Source organism: Atractosteus spatula, chromosome 17, assembly GCF_055471065.1.
Source record: "Atractosteus spatula isolate fAtrSpa1 chromosome 17, fAtrSpa1.hap1, whole genome shotgun sequence".
Lineage (NCBI taxonomy): Eukaryota > Metazoa > Chordata > Actinopteri > Semionotiformes > Lepisosteidae > Atractosteus > Atractosteus spatula.
This window is the reverse complement of record NC_142722.1, coordinates 18,407,736-18,426,283: the sequence shown is the minus strand read 5'-3', so window position 1 is coordinate 18,426,283 and position 18,548 is coordinate 18,407,736. Positions and strand designations below refer to the sequence as shown.

The 18,548-nt window shown below is 44.0% G+C and overlaps 1 protein-coding gene across 1 annotated transcript in view; it reads right to left on the bottom strand.

The window, feature by feature from the left end:
• Positions 1–1,406: 1,406 nt before the first annotated feature.
• Positions 1,407–18,548, bottom strand: part of naa25 (N-alpha-acetyltransferase 25, NatB auxiliary subunit) — a 35,126-nt gene continuing 17,984 nt past the window's right edge. The window contains exons 12-24 of the mRNA XM_088936019.1: positions 17,974–18,181; positions 17,211–17,300; positions 16,193–16,373; positions 15,902–16,001; positions 15,516–15,667; positions 14,823–14,948; positions 13,661–13,904; positions 12,673–12,796; positions 11,975–12,040; positions 10,954–11,051; positions 9,764–9,874; positions 8,652–8,798; positions 1,407–3,490 (exon numbers count right to left, since the gene is read on the bottom strand). Of these exons, the coding sequence (XP_088792145.1) occupies positions 3,368–3,490; positions 8,652–8,798; positions 9,764–9,874; positions 10,954–11,051; positions 11,975–12,040; positions 12,673–12,796; positions 13,661–13,904; positions 14,823–14,948; positions 15,516–15,667; positions 15,902–16,001; positions 16,193–16,373; positions 17,211–17,300; positions 17,974–18,181 (1,770 nt within the window). The 3' untranslated portion in view covers positions 1,407–3,367. The remainder of the gene's footprint in view (positions 3,491–8,651; positions 8,799–9,763; positions 9,875–10,953; positions 11,052–11,974; positions 12,041–12,672; positions 12,797–13,660; positions 13,905–14,822; positions 14,949–15,515; positions 15,668–15,901; positions 16,002–16,192; positions 16,374–17,210; positions 17,301–17,973; positions 18,182–18,548) is intronic.

Sequence of the window (18,548 nt, the reverse complement as noted above, 5' to 3'; positions counted from 1 at the left end):
AAAAAAAAGAAATCAGGAAGGGGGCAAACACTTTTTCACACCACTGTATATCACACATTGGAAAAACCCTTCAAAATAACAACATACAGAAAAAATCTATCCAAAGGAACTAACTACGAAACTAGTTAAAATAAATGTATACTACTATAAAACTGAGACCAGAAACTCTGCTTTGCTGGAAACTGATCTGTACCACTTCCTTCTAAAGCAGAACTCGTTTACAACTGAAGAACTAAGGCATGAACGCTGCTAATACATTTTTGCATACACTACATATTATTAGTACTGCTACTTGTACACCTTCCTAATTTTTTCATGTCAAAAATTACATTCAACTTCATACTTCAACATTACATAATGTTTTACACAGTGTGACAAACATTCATAATGTTTTTTTTTAATCTGGTTGTTAGCACAATTTATGTATTTGCGTCTACTGTAGGCTGTGATTTATTTTGGAAGAGACTGAGGAATACATTACTGCCACACTGAGTGTAAGAAACAACGGTGATCGAGAGGTGCGTTCGATGTTCGTTTCTATTAAAAAGTACTGAAGCTGCTGCTAATGATGTAGCATCAGGCTTTTTGGGGTTGATATTTTCTTGGAGACAAGAGAAACAATAGCCTTTTGGCTAAGTAAAGCATAATGTACTTTACATCCTGGAGAGTGTTACATCAGTAGTTATTTGTTTTTGCCTGAAAGAGGTGAATTTCCTCTCACCCCCGTGTACACTAACGCTTTCCTCAGTCTCTCACCGGTCGCTCTGGGCTGTAGGTCAGGCTTACGATATATACTGTACGTGCCAGTGGTCATCATGAACTGCGCTCACTCTCGGGTCAGTGCGGGGAGTGTAGAGACCAGCACCCCTCCAAAAAATGTACCAGCAGTAAGCACAAGCATAGCATTAATACGAAAAACCAATATTTGTTCGTTTTGTAATCCGAAATACCGGTAGAGAACAGAGACATAAGAACAAGAGCAATCAGTGCTGTGTGGCGATACAGTACATTACGTGGGCTGAGCTCAGTTGTGAAAACTTAAACAATTTTTGTACCTTAACAGAAGCTTACAATACACATTTAACCAGTAACAGATGAGCACTGGGGAGGGTCCAAGAGCTGGGAGGCAACAGTACCAGCTGCTCCGCCACCATGACGCCCCTTAATCAAGAATCCAGCTTTCCAGCACAAACCTAATTCTAATCAGAGTCAACCAGCAGCCTCAGTTAAGACAGAGAAGAAACAATGAAACCAGCATAGTTCACTCGGGGACTCGGATCTTGGGAAAGCACGGATGACTCTGCGCAGATGAAAAGCATGTCTCTAGGAGAAATAACTGCACTGGCCATGGAAAATGAACATAATTATATGATAACTCATGTCATTGAAAACGTGTCACACAAATGTTTTTTTTCTCCAAAGGGTTTTATTTAAAAAAAAACTCTTTTCAACATTCCAGTGTTTCTAACAAAATGTATTCAGACCAGATGACAAAATTACAAAGATTGTCAACCATTCTGTTTTCTTTAAATACAATTTCCATTGGATTACGCACCTGCTCTAAATCTGAGCGCCCATAAAAGCTTGCCTAGACTATTGCAATCTATTTCCAGAGAGTGTTTCATTCTTATTCAGTTATTAAGAAGGGATAAATGCAGAAATTTAAATACAACCCCTCACCCAATAACCCCCGTCTCAAATTAAAAAGAAAACTTTAGCTTAGCTGTAAAGTTAAAACAAAGCAGAATTTAATTCCTGACTGCAGGGCTGACACAATAAAAAGGAAAAAACATCCAGAAGTTCTTTTTAAGTCGCAGAGGTCCTTATGAACAGCAGTAGAAGAGTTGGCTAGTTCTATTTCCCAGCACATTACCAGAAGTGGGTTTAAAAAGATCTGTTCTATACCAGCATGATTGCATTCCAACAGCTGGCAGAGCTACATTTTAAAGTGGCTATTTGGTATACTCTGAAGAGAAATGGGATTTGCTTATGGAACCGTACAGTGACTTTTCTCACAATGGTTCTGCTGGATTCAGGCACACAGGAAACCACCTAAGCTTTGAATCAGACCAGAGGATGTTTTGAAAACTGCTTTACCCAAACACTGGCTCTGGAAACAGCCTCAAGTTTCGAACAAGTTACATCCACTGAAATCAGACTTCAGTTTGCAAACAGCTACCAAGAGCTGAAGAGATTCACATTTTCTTTGAGAGAACTCCACAATGACGATCACACATGGAAACAAGAAAACAATCACACTGTGCCATCTGTAAGATTAAGTTTTGTTCATTAATAAATGTAACCTATTAGGTCATAACAGGTTTACTTTTGTCTTTTCATGATAAAATGCAGGAGGCTCTTCTTTACAAGTGGAGATATAAATAAAAATGCACAATTACAAACATGGTATTTCCCCCTCAAAAGTTTCCCTCAGAACATCTGTGCAAGACGATACTTCAATCTTCCGATTAGGGTATCTCGCTGAAGCCAGTGAATATACATACAAAATATGTTAACAGCTTTCTTAACGGCTTGCAGTTTTTTTCCATCTAATTTTTACTGTACGTTAAAATGAAGAATTCTAGTTGCTAAAACCTGTTTGAGATAAGAAAGGTGACATTGCTGTGCAGGTGTCCGCGACGCTGCTCTAGTCAGTGGGAAATGCAAGTCTTCATAAGCAGCAAAATAGGAAAAGCTTGGAGTTTGAAGGGCTGGAGTTACCTAGGAGAACTGATCGCTTAGAGTTGCAGCACCTGGTTAAAAACAACCGCCTGTTTAAACTCTGTTTTGTTTTAGTTTGTGCTCTTAATTATTTCACATGCCCTGCTGCTTGCTACTTAACTATGCAACTTCAAACAAAAAGAAAGACTGCCTCCATTTTTCTGTCGTGTGCTGGAAACATTGCAAACTTCAGGATGACTGCTGTGGCCAGCCCAGCGTAAATTCCTGCAAGCTCCGTAAAAACACAGATTTCCCTCGTCTCTATAAAGAATCTCAATAAATTAAACACCACAATTCGTACAGGCTCTTTGCTCTCTTTTATTAAAGAGTTACGCTACATATAGGACTATACATTAGAGCTTCTAGCTGTATTTGACTTCCAGCCCGGGTGTTGCTGGGTATAAGATAGCAGAGGAAGTGTTTCTATACGCTCATGAGTATGTATATAAAAGGAAACAAAAGGTGAATTTCCTGTTAAGGAGTTGTAGTTTTTTTTCCTCTCTCTCTGTGGTCTATGTACAATAATTTATCTGAGCAGTTATTCTAAAAACGCTGATTTCTTTCTTCACTCGAGATTCTAAGTCCTTCATGCGCGTCGGCAGGAAGTTGTGGATTCCGCAGGCAGGGGCCGGGGGGTCGCCTCCCGTCAGATCTTCAGGCTCTTCAGGCAGTCAGCTCTCTTCTTCAGGAGCTCGCCCACCTCCTGCAGGGAGCGCAGGTAGCTGCTCTGCACCTTCTCCATCACCGTCTTCGTAAACTTCCGCTCGTCCTGGAGAGAAAACACCGACAGCGTGCGGGGGCTAAGGTCCGGTGTGTGACGTGAGGATGCACATCACTTCTTTTTGCTGTTCATCCTGATATATACGACACTATCTGATGTTAGATGCGCTAAACATAAAAATAATGGAACATGAATTATTCCTGGACTCTTGTACAGACGCCTGGAGAAGTGTAAAAGAATTGTGCATCCTACTGCAGATCAATGAGACTTACAGTCACATCGTCATACCACAGCGTCTCTGTGCTACCCGCCACTTGGCAGGACAAACCACATTTCAACACCCTCGCCCCTTCAACGATGCAAGCAATTCAACTTAGCGTGGCAGGTGGACGCTGCTGATTGCGAATTTCAAGGGAGATTCCTGTGTGAACAGGGCTGGGGGATTTAACAATGAGATTTTATTAAACACTCGATTGCCATCAATTAACCCAGCAATCTTTTTGACAATTTGAAGTGTACGAGTACACCAAAATGCATACTCCAGGAGAACAAAGGGTAAAAAAAAAATCGCAAATGAAAAATTTGATAAATTAGAATTTACTCTAGTACCAGCAAGAAGGCTCAACCAAATGTAAAATGGATGTAAACAGAGTTTTAATACTGAAACAGTTTACGGACATGATCTCATCTTGGAGTATACTGAGACCAGCCAGACAACTTTAAAAAGCAGGTTCCCTTATCCAGGCTGTAATCTGTAAAACTACCTGGAAGAAGAAAACCTCCAAATCTGCCACAGCAGACCAGAAAACAGGAACTTCTGTGATTTCACAGGGCTGCCTTTCTACCTTAGTTTCAATTTAAACCCTCTTCTCATAAAGCAATAAGGAAATTTTTAAAATGTTCTCACTGTGAGTAAAACATTATTTTTGAATTTCAGAGGTTTTTTTTTGTTTAATTCCACCGTGCACTTTGAGGTCTTTACCAGAATTAAGTTATACTTAGGCCACAGACCAAAATTATAACCTTGACAATTCAGAATTTGTAACTCAAAGCCAGCTTGTTGATGCAAGAGGCCTCTGCCTCAAAGAAGGGCACACCAACACCCAAGTAACCGGTCTGGAAGAAAATGTGCCACCTTATCACCTTGGTGCCATCAAAGCCTTTTGAAGGACTACTTTGTACAAAACATTCTTGACGGTGATCAGATGTTGTGCATGTTGAGGTCACAACCAAAACGTGAGCACACCAAGATTTCAAAGTAGTGCTGCATTTTCCTTATCTGCGAGTGATCAATCAAACCAGTGATCTCTCTTTTGAGAGTTATTAACAATCTGTAGTCATTTCTTTTCTGACAAAGTTATTTAGATGTTACTTGAAAGACGCCAGGATATCGGTTTCAACAACCCTCTAAAAACTGCAAAAAAACTGTAAAAAAACTGCATCCTGTTTTTAGTTTTAAAAGCTCTCTCTCGGTTTCCACGTGTATTCTGGTTTATGTTTCACTGTTGATTTTGAAGAAGTACACCGATTTGACTTTGTCAGTGTTTATGGCTCAGGATCTGCGCCTGTGGCTGGAAGGCTGCCGGTTCAAATCCCTCGGCCGGCAGAGGAATCCTACTCCGTTGGGCCCCCGAGCAAGGCCCTTAACCCCACCTGCTCCAGGGGCGCCGTATAAATGGCTGACCCTGCGTTCTGACCCCCAGCTTCTCTCTCCCTGTCTGTGTGTCTCACGGAGAACAAGCTGGGGTCTGCGAAAAGACAAATTCCTAATGCCAGAAATTGTATATGGCCAATAAAGTGATCTTATGAGGATTACTTCAATAAAGTCTGATCTAAGGTTCCTTTCTTCAACAATAAGCATATTCTACAACTTTAACCTGCCAGTCAGACCTTCCAGCAAGGCCAGGAATAAATACTGCTGCCCTTCTCCAGGACAGTGACGTCCTTTTTGAAATATGAAATTTCATTGCAGACACTGTATAAAATGTAATGTATAAAGTGCAAGTGATGATCATATTTATTGAAAGGAACTTAATACATAAAACCATGCAACTGAAGGAACTGTGTAGTTCTGATAGTGCTTTTAATCACCCAGGCTACTCGATCAGGCTAGCCCAGCTGCGTCTCGAGATCATCGAGCCTGGCGTGCCCTGTAGACACCGAGACGCCTGCCTCGTCACAGGTCTCCAATTCCTGAAAACAATTTCAGTTTCAAGTTCCATGGAGAAATGCGAGAGGATGATGGTCACAGACACTCTTGTGCTCCATCTCCATCTCACAGTATGACAGCCCGACGTCACTGACAATGAAGTCAAACTGGTCGGAGCTGTTTGAACACGGCAAAGGGAATGTGTTGGAATTGACTCCCAACTGCCCGAACGTTTTAACATGCGACACTTCACAACACCTAATATTAAAAAACATGTAACTATAGTTTCATTATCTAAATGTGTGTTCTCCATTCTCATGAAAACTGCAGTCTTGGCCTTGACATACAAGTTGTTCTCATCACTGATGGCACCTCTTTCCCCCCCCAGTCTGAATTTCAGTTAATAACACATTCCCAAATCAATTTCTTGCTCAAGATGTTTGAGTGGGGGCCAGCATGCGCAGGCTGCAAAGCAGCAGGTAAGGGTTTATTCTCTGCTGAAAGGTAAAGAACAGAAACACCGTTTCGGCTGTGGAGCATCCTTCAGGTGAACTTCTTGATACAAACACATCAGCCTTCTTGTGTTTTTTTAATACAATTTTGTGTATTTTTAATAGTATTTTTATAATACAATGTTGCTTTTTCTGAAGTGCACATAGAGCAAAGGTTTAAAAGCCATATTATTCCAGTATAAGCAAGGATGCTTGTGCAAACTCATGAGCTTTTTAAAATCGCAGTAATTCTGTGAAAAGCATTTTCATTTTGTATGTGTGACTACACTCCTCCCACTCTTTAGTCTGCTTCTTGTTTTCAGTCATTACATTTTACATTCACTCATTACTGTCACTGTTTTCAGTCATTAGTAAAATAAATTTTTGCATTTGCATGATTATGACATTTTCTAGGACGTTTTGAGATTTTAATGTCACCTCCCACAATTATAATAATGTAACTGATTTAGTCCATAATTTAACATAAGTAAAGTTTTTAAAATCACAGACCTAACTATTGGAATCTGGATATCAGTTAATTGACTAGAAAAACTATTTGCAAGAGTTCATGCAAGAGTTAATTGCATGAGTGTAATTTAAAAACCAGCATCACTGACAAACTTCAATTTAACAAAGAGAAATGCACTCAATAGCACTAAATAAACTTGTAACAGAGGTGTCAATAACGACAGTACAGTTGTTATATTGATAATGTCAAAACTATACATCTGAGAAACGGAACAAACTTCAAAACTCTACAACTGAGAAACATTCTGTCCATTTCGTGTTCACCATGTTCACAAAGCACAGAGACACAACCCCATGTCCTACAGCTACTGAAAATTCATAGCAGCTCTAGTAACACATTTACATATCTTTAATCTTTAATTATATCTTTACAGAAACAAAATGTGAATGTCCACTTTAAAAAGCATGAACAAGAGACCCTGAATGTGAAAAAAAAACAAAAAGTATTTTTTCAAAAAGTAAAGGCACCGAAAAGGCGTGGAAGTCATTCGCTCTCCCTGCTCTCTCTGCGCACGAGAAACACACCTGACCTACATCGACCCCCCGTGATCTGACTGCCTTGCTGAAGCTTCCGAGCAGACACGCCACACCTCGACTCCAAACACTGCTCGTCTCACATGACAAGAATCCCCCAGTCGGCCCTGCAGGCCGAGGCCATCGGTAACGAACTGCAGAGTCACACTACGGGCGACATCTAGGTTTCTGTATGCAGTTTGGCTATTAGTTTCTTCATGCTGCTATGGGCTGGTAAAACAAACATGGGGTTTCCCCCACTAACCAAACAAATTCAAATAAAAACATGTTCTCTCTGGTGGAGGTGAGTACAGTCACCAGTGAGATCTGCTCGCGAAGGCTTAATTATAGGGTACGCACCCCCCTGCACGGCGCGATGGAAAGTCCTGCACTCCCATCCTGTGTACTTTCCAGAGTCGCACTGGGAGCAGGGCAGGCAAGAGAGGCGTGGGATCTGAAGCTTGTGTGTGTTTACCGCGTGACATTTCCAGCAGGACACGTAACTTCTTTTAAAGAAACATGAATATTTAAAACACCTACCCCCCCCCCAATCCCTCTTAAGATTTCGCAGTGCAGTCCTGACGCCACTGGTTCAGGGCTGGCTGTGAGCAGGACTGCCCCAGCGGGGGCAGAATGTGCCGAGCAGCGTCAGCGAGCAACGGGCCGGAGGAAGAGGGGGCCCCATCTTGTCTTCTGTTAGGAGCCTTAAACACTCAGATTCTTAAAGGATTGTGTAAAAACTATTTTCGAAGACATCTCAAGGGTTCTAGTCACTAGCCAAGCTGACTATCCATCCGCTCATTCATTTTCCTAACAGCTTTATTCACTATTGCCCACTACACTGACAATTTACAGACTTACATAAAAATGAACAGCGTCTCAGGATTACCAAAAGTCATGGAAACCACACTACTCCTGTATGTTTTCAAAGACACTTTGTATAAGAGGACCTAATTTAATGAAGAGAAGTGCTGTCCTTTTTTGGATTTAACCTTAACATCGTGTCATATCCATACACTCTCAATGAGAAACATCTTAAATATAACGTGAAATGGGGACAACACTGTTCTTCATCAGCTACGGCGCATTTAGACGTAGGATTAACAGGCATTAGCCTTTCAAAATAGCCATGTTGATCGTGTAGTCACTTATTCAAAATTCCCCAGTCCGTATTTTCCTTTCTTTGACATGAAAAGAGGCTACGTTCCCATGTTAATCATGGTCTACACGACATCCTTAGAACTGCTCATGTCGAACCCACACTCTGCCCCTCTCATCATCGCCTATACGCAGTACAGCCCTGCAGAAGCACGGCCACTTCCTGTCTGAGCTGTTCTTTCCCCTTGCAGAGGTCAAATGCATTACTCTGTGGGGGGGGGGGGGTATTAATATTCTGGCCAGCAAGTGTATGGATTATGCACAAAAGAGGAAATCATTTCACTTCCTTTTGGACATTCCCCAAACTATAGAACTGTGAGAAGGGGTTCTCTTACGACTTTTAACGCTGGCGGTGGCGGGTGGGGCCTACCTCCGAGAGTGGGTGCTCCTCCAGAGACAGGCCCTCCAGCTTCACTGCCATCACACACGCCTCCAGGCCCTTGACGTGATCCAGGGCCTCAGGCAGCAGGGCCTGCAGGGCCGCGGTGTATTCCTGGTAGCCACTGAACACCGCAGGCTGGGGATGACAAAACCAGTATGTAAGCCTAGTGCCGCATCTACAAGCCAAGCTTGCCCTGCACACCGGAATGTGAACCGTGTTCAAAAATGATCAAATAAAAGAGAACTTAATGATCAAATAAAAGAGACCGGTTACGACGTCACTACATCCTATTGTGTGAAAATAAATAAATATAGGCGTTTAATAAGATGCCCTTTTGAGCTTCAAATGGGTCCCACTTATCTGACTCTTTCTTCAGCTCAAACCGGGGGGGGTCTTGCCTTTTTTTTTTCTTCTTTCAAATTTTAGTGTGAAGCCCTGCGGTCAGCGAGCAAAAATGTTCCAAACAGCAGACATTTCAGTCCGTGCTCCTCCAGGAAACGGACACAGGCAACTCCGTAATCACAGAGTTAACCGATGCCATTACATTCCTAACTAGCTGACTGGGGGAATAAGAATAACTGAGCCGTCTGCTTGTCCTGCCTGCTTCTGTGTGGGTACAGACAGGACACAAAGGCACAGCTGGCAACTCCAAACTGGGTGGTTACCTATTAAAATTCACCATTTTCTACTAAAGAAAGGAAGCATGATTGCCACATTTTCTGTTTCAGTGTTTGTTGTGCAATGAATGCCTTCCTAGCTGTTGCTCCGTGGCCCGTTACAACAGCGGGGGAAACAGGAGCCGCTTCAGGAGGAAGTGTTCATTTTGATGGAGCAGCTGAAACGCAGGCCTGCTAGCTACGCCTCTCATGCTTCATTACTAATAATCCCTCAGCTTAGATTTCGCTTGCAGGAGAACTGTTCTCCACATCAAATCTCTTGATTTAAAGGGGTTTCTTGATTTTTCCAAAGCAACATTCCGAAGGAACTAGCTGACGTAATGTATATGCTGCAAAAGTTATCAAAAGCACACATCTTACACCACTGATCAACAACAGGTGTTCAGAGCAATCAGCTCCCTCAAAGACAGCTTAGGACCTTACTGTGGTTGTGTTGGTCTCCTTTTTCTTCTTCTTCTTCTTCTGTAAACTGGCCTTCAGAGGTCGCAGAACACTACCACAGTAACTGGAAACCCACAGGACAACGCAGACGGTCTGGGGAGCAGAAACAGGCTGTGTTAAACCTGGAGCACTTGACCACAGAAACACTGTGATGACAGGAATTTCCAAAGGCACAGTGCAGAACACCCAGTCACCACACAGTCCAACCTACTAATGATTAATAGAAAAAAAACAGGCGCCACAAAAAAATATCCTTAATTTTTTTTACATAAAGGTCACATTGTCTACCAATCATTAACAAGCCCAGTATTGTAAATCTTATGGCAATCTTAGACTCGAATAAACAACATGTATATCCTAGCAAACCTCCAGTTTAAACCAGAGTATTGTATTTTTACAGCTGTTCATTCAATTTTTACAAAAAGTCAGCCTGGTCTGACGGGGTTTTGGATGGAAGAAAAGCAGAATGGGACGAATCAGAGCTGAAGGCTGTTAACCACAACTTTCAAATCAGCTGTGCAACAGCCTTGATCACGAAACAAATCCAGTGAGTGAGCCCCTGCACACACAGAGGCCACTCAATTAAAAGTGTGGTTTGTTCAGGTCATTTTGTGCATCTAAATTAAATGAAGCTCTGCTACAGCCAAGGGTTTGAACCCTTGTTATTCAGTCATGACCTTTTCATTTTTCTTTCACAGTATTTACCTCTTTATTTTTGTTTTATGATTTGAATTTGTCAAGTAGTTGTGTACATAAATACCGCTGCTTCAAAGTGTCATGACTGAAAACTTTACAGCAACACAACATGAAAACTGAGCAAGGGTCTGAATACTTTTACAAGGCTCTGTAAGTTAAGCACTGCTTGATTGTTTAAAAAAGGGCATCGTGTTTCTAATAAAAAAAGATCTAGACGATTTCTGCTGAAGATTCGGCTACATACTGTACAAATGATCTGCTCCACATTACTGTATTTAAAAGTTAATAATTATGAACGGTATTCCTTTCCTTGATTTGTCTTGCTGACAGAAGAAATTTAGCTTTATTTTTCTCGTTCGTAATTGCTTCAAGTTCTGAAATTCCCTTAACCAGCAAGTGAGAATATCCAAAGAAAATGTTCAAAGATGCATTTTAAGCTTTTTAGTCTAATATCTAGGGTGATCAAGAAAACTCACCTCTACAAAGAACACTAAGTTTTCTAAAAGTATCGGCTTGGTTTTACACTGACAGTCTTTAACGTCCAGTAGATCACCTTTGCATTTACTAAATAACTCTGAAAAAGAAAAACAACAGAACAACTTAACATTCTGAATGTAAACACTTATAAAACGTTCATGAATTCTATTTGGATAAAAAACTACACTTCACACAGAAAACATTGCTTAAGTACAACAAGTAGAAAGTTTTTTTTGCAAAGCTAAGGTTCAGTGAGGTTAAGTTCCTGGTGCTTACAAAAATGTGGCAAAAAGTCCTGATAAATTGGAATATTTGTCAAATCTGTCTGGCCTTGAAGAAGGGAAAGCCTGCAATGCCTTGTAAATTTTAGCTAGCTAATTAGTTACCGGAGAAACTTGAACCTCCAGCACCGAAAACTGTGGTTTAATTATTTCATATAAATTGAGTGCCACTAAATACATTTAATAACTACATTAAATTATTATTAATAGTTATTGCCACTTCTTTCACACAACTCACTGTGTAATTCACCAACTGCATATTCAACAATATCTCGATGACTGACAGTGAGGGCAGCAATGCGAGTCTTTTAACACTGACTTGGGGACTCTGTGGGCTTGTTTCCACTTTTGTCAAAAACGAGGCTGTTGGTGCCAAACCAATGCTCCTGTGGCTCCAATTCTTTTGACTTTAAATGAGGATGAGCAAGACTCAGACTCCTTTAGTCCCACTGAAGACCAGACCACTATCTTATATAAAAAACCTGCCTGTGAAGAAATAACTAATTCTGAAAAGGAAGAGAAAAGTTCTTAATGATGGGTGATAAAAATGAGAAAGTGAGAGGCAGCACATGATATCTGTTGGCCAATGCATATGCAGTAGTTTATTTCCTAAAAAAATCCTACAAAGAAAACTATCACAGCTGATGCATTTGAAACGGGTGCTGAAACATGATGAGTGGGATGAAAAGCCTTAAAAACCAAGTCTGAAGATTCGGCAAAGATAGTTTTCCACCCTTACCTCTTAGCTGTGCTATTAAAGATTTAAAGCTGTTCCCTATTCTCGTTTGGACCTCTGTTGTGTCTTCTGAAAGAAACAAGGAGAGAGATGGATTTGTACTGATCTGTAAATTTAAAAACGTAATCGACTGTTCTTACGTGTAATTAGAGACCCTCCTAACCCTATACACCCAGATATAAGAGGACTGAATTGATTTGTTTAAAAATCAATTCACATGACACATCTACACTGTTATTACTGCAGCCACTCCCACAGGAAGCACATACTACACTGTTTCTGGAGGGTTCTCACTAGGAAATGCATTATTTTGGTCAAACGTTTAAAATACAGTTATGGCCACACTTACACACAGTCTAATGGCCATCCTCTCACAACCAGTTACGCTTGTTCTACTGTAGGCACTTTAATTTGGAAAGTCACAAATGCAAATGAGCAGAAACTGAAGCTCCCCAGGGAAAACATGCAAGCTCCACACAGACAGCAACCCAGGTCCGGAACTGAACCCTGGGCCCCAGCGCCGCGAGGCAGCAATACTGACGCCACCACGCCACCTCTTTTGATTAAACAAATCAGAATAAAAAACACACATATCGCAACTAAGGAAACGGTCTGTTCACATGGGGCAGAAAATGATCCAAGCAGCCCAGAGCTACAAACATGACTTCCAGCGAGAACGGGCCACAGAAGATGAGCTTTACCCAAGCCGTGGGAGTCCAGGTCCTGGAGGTCACTGACCAGGTGGAAAGCGCTGGCCTGGCACTGACAGCTCCCGCTGGCGAGGGCAGGAGACAGGCGCGTGGAGGGAGGCCCCAGGAACGGGTACTGCGGGGGGCACACACACACACAGGCGGGGCTCGCTTCAGCAAGGGCAGCCGTCTCTCGGGACTTCAGAACAAGCCAGCGGGGTCCCGGTTGAGCAGCGGGATCGACCTACAGCACTAAGCATTCTGTCCGACGCGATCACCTCTTTCAGAGGGCAACCCTGTGTCTTTTCTCCTGTTTGCTAAAGCAGTATCCTGATCTCATCATCCTCCAGACAGAATCAGAACTGCAGGACAGGGTAATGGACCAAACGGATGAGTGCCAAACATTTGCAACGTGTTTTTTTCAGGCCATTATGCTGCACCTTAACAGAATTAACAAACAGTAAATCCCCATAGCAAGAACAGCAATTTCATGTTTATGGAACACAAACCACATGTACATCTGTTGACAGGAGTTTCCTTTAAAATGTTGGTTTAGAACTTTGATTTATAAGAAAAATGTTGATCCTTTTACTACAGCTTACATTTCAAACTGTACGTTTTCATTGCAGCTGATCCCATGGCAAACACCGTTCTTTCGTTATCAAAAAACACAAACTAGAAGTTAGACTAAAGAACGGTGAACGGTTTTAACCCTCCAGCTGTTACATTTTGCAGCAGTGTATGGAATTAACCTTCACGGCACCTATGGATGCCAGCCTAACGTGTGTAAAAAGACACATGGCCCCGTGAAGAAAATGAACAAGGTTCACGAGGGTGAAGCCGTTCCCGATGCCTGTGTTATATGTGGCAGGTCTGTATTATTTCTGCCTTTGAAAAGCTCCGTCTGTGCTCCAAGACAACAGCAGCTCCCCAAACAGCAAGGGGCGTGCTTGTGCCTGTTCCGTGTGAGAGACGTCGTCGGAGAGCCGGCGGGCGGTACCTGGACGTTCCTCTCCGTGAAGGCCCTCCCCGTCTCCAGCGCCGTCTCCAGCTGCTTCAGCAGCGAGCGCAGAGTGTCCGGCCTGGAGGCCACCCCGTTCTCCGCCATCTTCTCCGAGTTCCTGGGCGCGACGGGGGGGCCGAGGGCGGCGAGGGAGCCCACCAGGCGCAGGGTCAGGGCCCGGATGCGGAGCCACAGCGCCTCCTCTTCCAGGGAGAGCCGCCGATGCTCCTCAGACAGCTGCCTGGGAAACAACACCAGCCCACTCCGTCACTGGCCTGACAAGACACCATTCAGAGCCAGGTCTGCAGCACAGCGAGCCTGGCGAGGGTCCGGGCAGCGGGACACCGAGCCCACTGTCCTCATGAGGGTCTGGGCAGCGGGACACCGAGCCCACTGTCCTCATGAGGGTCTGGGCAGCGGGACACCGAGCCCACTGTCCTCATGAGGGTCCGGGCAGCGGGACACCGAGCCCACTGTCCTCATGAGGGTCCGGGCAGCGGGACACCGAGCCCACTGTCCTCATGAGGGTCCGGGCAGCGGGACACCGAGCCCACTGTCCTCATGAGGGTCCGGGCAGCGGGACACCGAACCCGGCGAGGGTCTGGGCAGCGGGACACTGAGCCCACTGTCCTCATGAGGGTCCGGGCAGCGGGACAGTGAGCCCAGAGCTCTTCCCTGCAGTGCTACTGTACACGTGATGGTTTTCCAATAGGTCTATGAATCAGGCTTTGGTCCAGAGGCAGGAGTGAAGTTTCATTCCATTCATGTTATAAACTCACTGGCCTAAATTATTAAGACTCCATCACCACTAACAAGATAGCCTGTCCATTCTCCGTGATCATTAAAAACACACTGAACGGGATGTGGCATGCAATCCACAAAGGTTTTGAAAGTTGCAGCACAACCCCATCTCTAGCCTTGAGGTGAAGTGACAGTCATGGAGCCAAACTGTATGTTCTGTTGGATACAGGACAGACATCTGGGGACCTTACAGGCCAGGGAAACAAATGGAGTTTGTCTCAAGCTCCTGAAGCTCTCCTTAAGACTTCAATACATCAGGTGGCCAAGGTCAGGAATGGTACTTATCTCTCCAGGGTCCTGCCCACAGAACAGTACATGCGGTTTTTAGAATCGGACTTTAGGAAAAGAATACTCATACCGGTCCTTTGGATCCCAGCTGGTCAGAACTGTCAAATCCCGATTGTCCCTCATATCAGCCCAGGGAATGTCCTCCTCCTCAGGACACAGGCCCATGGACTTGACATTCTCCTCTAGGCTTGATGATCTGCGGATCAGAGCAGACTCACAGGTTGAAAAGGTTAAAATCCAGCACAATCCTAATGACCTAACATGAACTGCAAGAACAAAACTCCTGTCCAGAGGGAACACTAGTCCCTCACTCCTAGCAATGGTCACGCACACACCTGGGACTTGAGCCCACACTAACAACGCTGTGCTTAGACAAGAACAGTAACCTAACAGACTGATACTTAGACTTTGAGGCAGGATGGTCTTAGGATCTAAAGATTGCATTGGCTGATGTTTAGTTTGGTTTGAAGTTTTCTGTGCCAGAGCTGAAAGGAATGAGAATCGAATGTCTTAACCCGCTTAGCCATCAATGATTCTGTGCACCCAGACACAAAATCAATAATTCAAACAGACAGAAAAACATCCTCAAAACGTCTGGGCCACATCGTACAAACAATAGGACACCTAAAAACTTTGCAGGTTAGGGGCAATAACCCTCAAGCTATATAATAGCTCTTAGAACGCAATATTTACTTTTCATAATGTATTTGAAAGGGCAAATTGGAAAATGTGATAATATAGGCGAAAAACACTGAAGACTTACATATTTGCTTCGAGGAAAAGGTCTAAAAGCATCCTTTCAGTGCGAACTTGAGCGAAATGCAGCGAGCGGTTCAGTCTGTTGCGGAAGGCAATGAACTCAGGGATTTTCTCAAATGCACCATACTTATAAGCTTGAATGATATATTCTGAGGTCTAAAAAAAAACAAAATCAAAGAGATACAATCAAGTAGAAAAAATGGATGCAACAGATGCTTTGTGTCTCCAGATGAACTCATACACTCAACAACAACAAGAATGCTTACAAACAAGCCTGTCTGGCTGTTCACAGCTAACTGGTGAACGCATCTGGCAGACTCCTAGAGCCTGGACTCTGTGAGCAGCTTTGTTTGTATTAACACAGCCTGCCGCTGTTCGAGAAACACTTACATCTTTCTGGTTCGAATGGAAAAACCTGAGTGAGAAATTGCAAGACTGGGAAGCAGCAGCAAACTGGCCCAATGACTCTGCATAGCGGGTCAGCAGGTACCTGCAGCAGAAAGAGGGAGGAGGGGGTCAGCGCAGCAAACTCCACACAGCCCCTGCGGAGAACTCTCTCCTGCACCCCCACGGCTCAGAAAGAAGGAGCCCCTGCTGTGGAGCCGTGGCACAGACGAGCTAAGAAACAGTTTAAGTTTCCTCCGCTGCAGGAGGTCGTGGAGACTGCATCCCCGCCCTCACCCTATGGTGTCATGCTGTATGTGCTTGGCGTCCAGGCTGGAGTAGAGGTCGACCACGGGTTCGAATGCCCCCAGCTGGCAGAAGAGGAGGATGAGCAGCAGCTTAAACTGGGCGTTGGAAGGGCTGTGGGCCAGGCCTTCCTCCAGCAGGCCCAGACAGCTCCAGAGCAGCCATTCTTCCCCTGCAGCGAGACACACGAGACAAACCCTCACTCAGGCCACACGCCTGCTTCCTGCACGCACTGAACACTTCCAGGTCTGTGTCTGGACAGAGCCCACGTCGGCCCTAACAGTCCGAGAGCTCGATAAACATCTCACAGAGCCCGATTCGCAAACCTCACACTGAAGACAGTTGCCTAAAGATAACCCAAGAGAGCAGTCTTTCTGTGAAAATGTGAAAGATTTCCCCTTTACTGCTCAAGTAAAAACAAATAGAATGTTACAGAAAATCCTGGAACTAACAAATAACGCTTAACTGATGGCTTTTAATGCATCACTTCCAGCTCATCTGAACTGGTTAGTGGAAAACTTAAGCACTACTCCAGTCAGGAAAATACTGAAAAGTTTTAGCATTTCACAAAATAAAGGGACTGTTAGATCGGTACAAGTACCACAGCTTTTAAGACACAACGTTTCAACTGTGGAGCCCTCTTCAATTGCACCAGAAGAAGGCTCCAGAGCCAAAACATTATGTCTTTTCTCTTTTCAGCATGGATTCAACCTTTACCTGATCCTTTGCAGCCTACGCATGCTGACACAGCTACCTACATGAACAGCTTTTAAGCCCATGACGTATTTTAGAAGATGATCGGGCACATTTTTTGTTCCAAGATGACGAAATCAAAATGCACTTCAAAGTACAAAACTGTTTTTGTTTCCATCACACTATCATCAAATTTCAGCAGTAAATGCATAAGACTGTGCACAGAGGATACATCCTGACACATGCTGGGTCACCTCAGGTTAAGCAGACAGCTGACCGTGCGAGTCTGCTGCTCTGGAGAGAATCGACAGCTCACCAGTCTCCTTCCACAGGTCGATGTACACATGGGCGGCCAGCAGACAGTACATGTCAGAGAACTGCAGCTCTGTCTTCAAGCAGGACTTTCCTGAGCCAAAGGACAAGAGAGGCGTGTTCAGTGCTTGTGCTAACAAACAAAGGAGGATCCTCCAGCTCTGAAGTGAAAGAACGTTGGCGATGGAAGTCTTGATCACACCCTCCCCAGCTACCTGTGAGCATCAGAACTCTCACAACCTGCTAGCATTGCCTTATAACTCTCAGATTTAGAATGTTTTTATCTCCTCCTCTGTCACAGACACGGTCTTCTCTATTGTACGGGCAGGGCACTTGGAAAGATGCTGGTCTCTCCAAACGAGGTCACTGTGAACACTGTGCACCACACCATGCGGCACCGAAACCTCGCACACATACAGAAAGAAACTCCAAACAGCTCTGTGCTGCTGTGCACCCTGCCCTTCCACACATGCAAGCAGTCGCAGGTACAACATGATGGTCACAAACCACATGACCCGGAGAGCACCTATCTTGACAAAGCTGCTTGATCAACAAAAACTGCAATGCATTATGTTTCTGCATCATATTCCATGCTATGCAAACTACTGCTTCATAGCTTTCCCCCAGATTCACATTGGGAAGCATATTTTTGAATCTCCATTCTCCCGTGACCTCTAATGGCGTTAATTATAACTCTTGTCTAGTGAAAAGCCAATAACGACTAATAATATTAGAAGCATTTCTGCCCAAAATAGGCATCAGCTTACCAAACTCCAGCCCGTGGCGGTATCTGGTCTTCAGCTCGTTGATCAGGTCAATCCTGTGCTGCATGTCCAGGCTGTGATGCAGGCCCAGCGAGTGGGCCAGCTGGAGCACACAGAGGTGCCTCTGCAAGGCTTTGATGTCTGCAGGCAGCGCCACACTGCCCTCTGGTGGTGTCGAGAGAGGGACCGTCTCCATCAGCCTGTTTATGAACTGGGGAAAGGGAGGAGAAACCAGGGGGAAAGAGTTACCATGTGCTGTATTTCAACTAAAAAACACAAACGTGAAGGCTGACGTATTCTTCTGTCTCTCATTCAGCCACCTCCGCGGTGGTGGTACCAGCTGCAAGCGGACATAAATGTCGGTCTGAGGACTCTGGACTCGGTTGAACCTCAGACCTCAAAATCCATCATCAGCACAGCACTGCTTGTTGAGCATTTCTTAATCCTGCAGAACAAAACTATAAAAACACCTAAAAATAGACAACAGGCGCTCACACAAAAGAAAAAAGAGGGTGGCAGTACATCTGTACTTTTTTTACTGTTCCAGCCTGCTGTTTTTACTGGAAGTTAAAGTACCG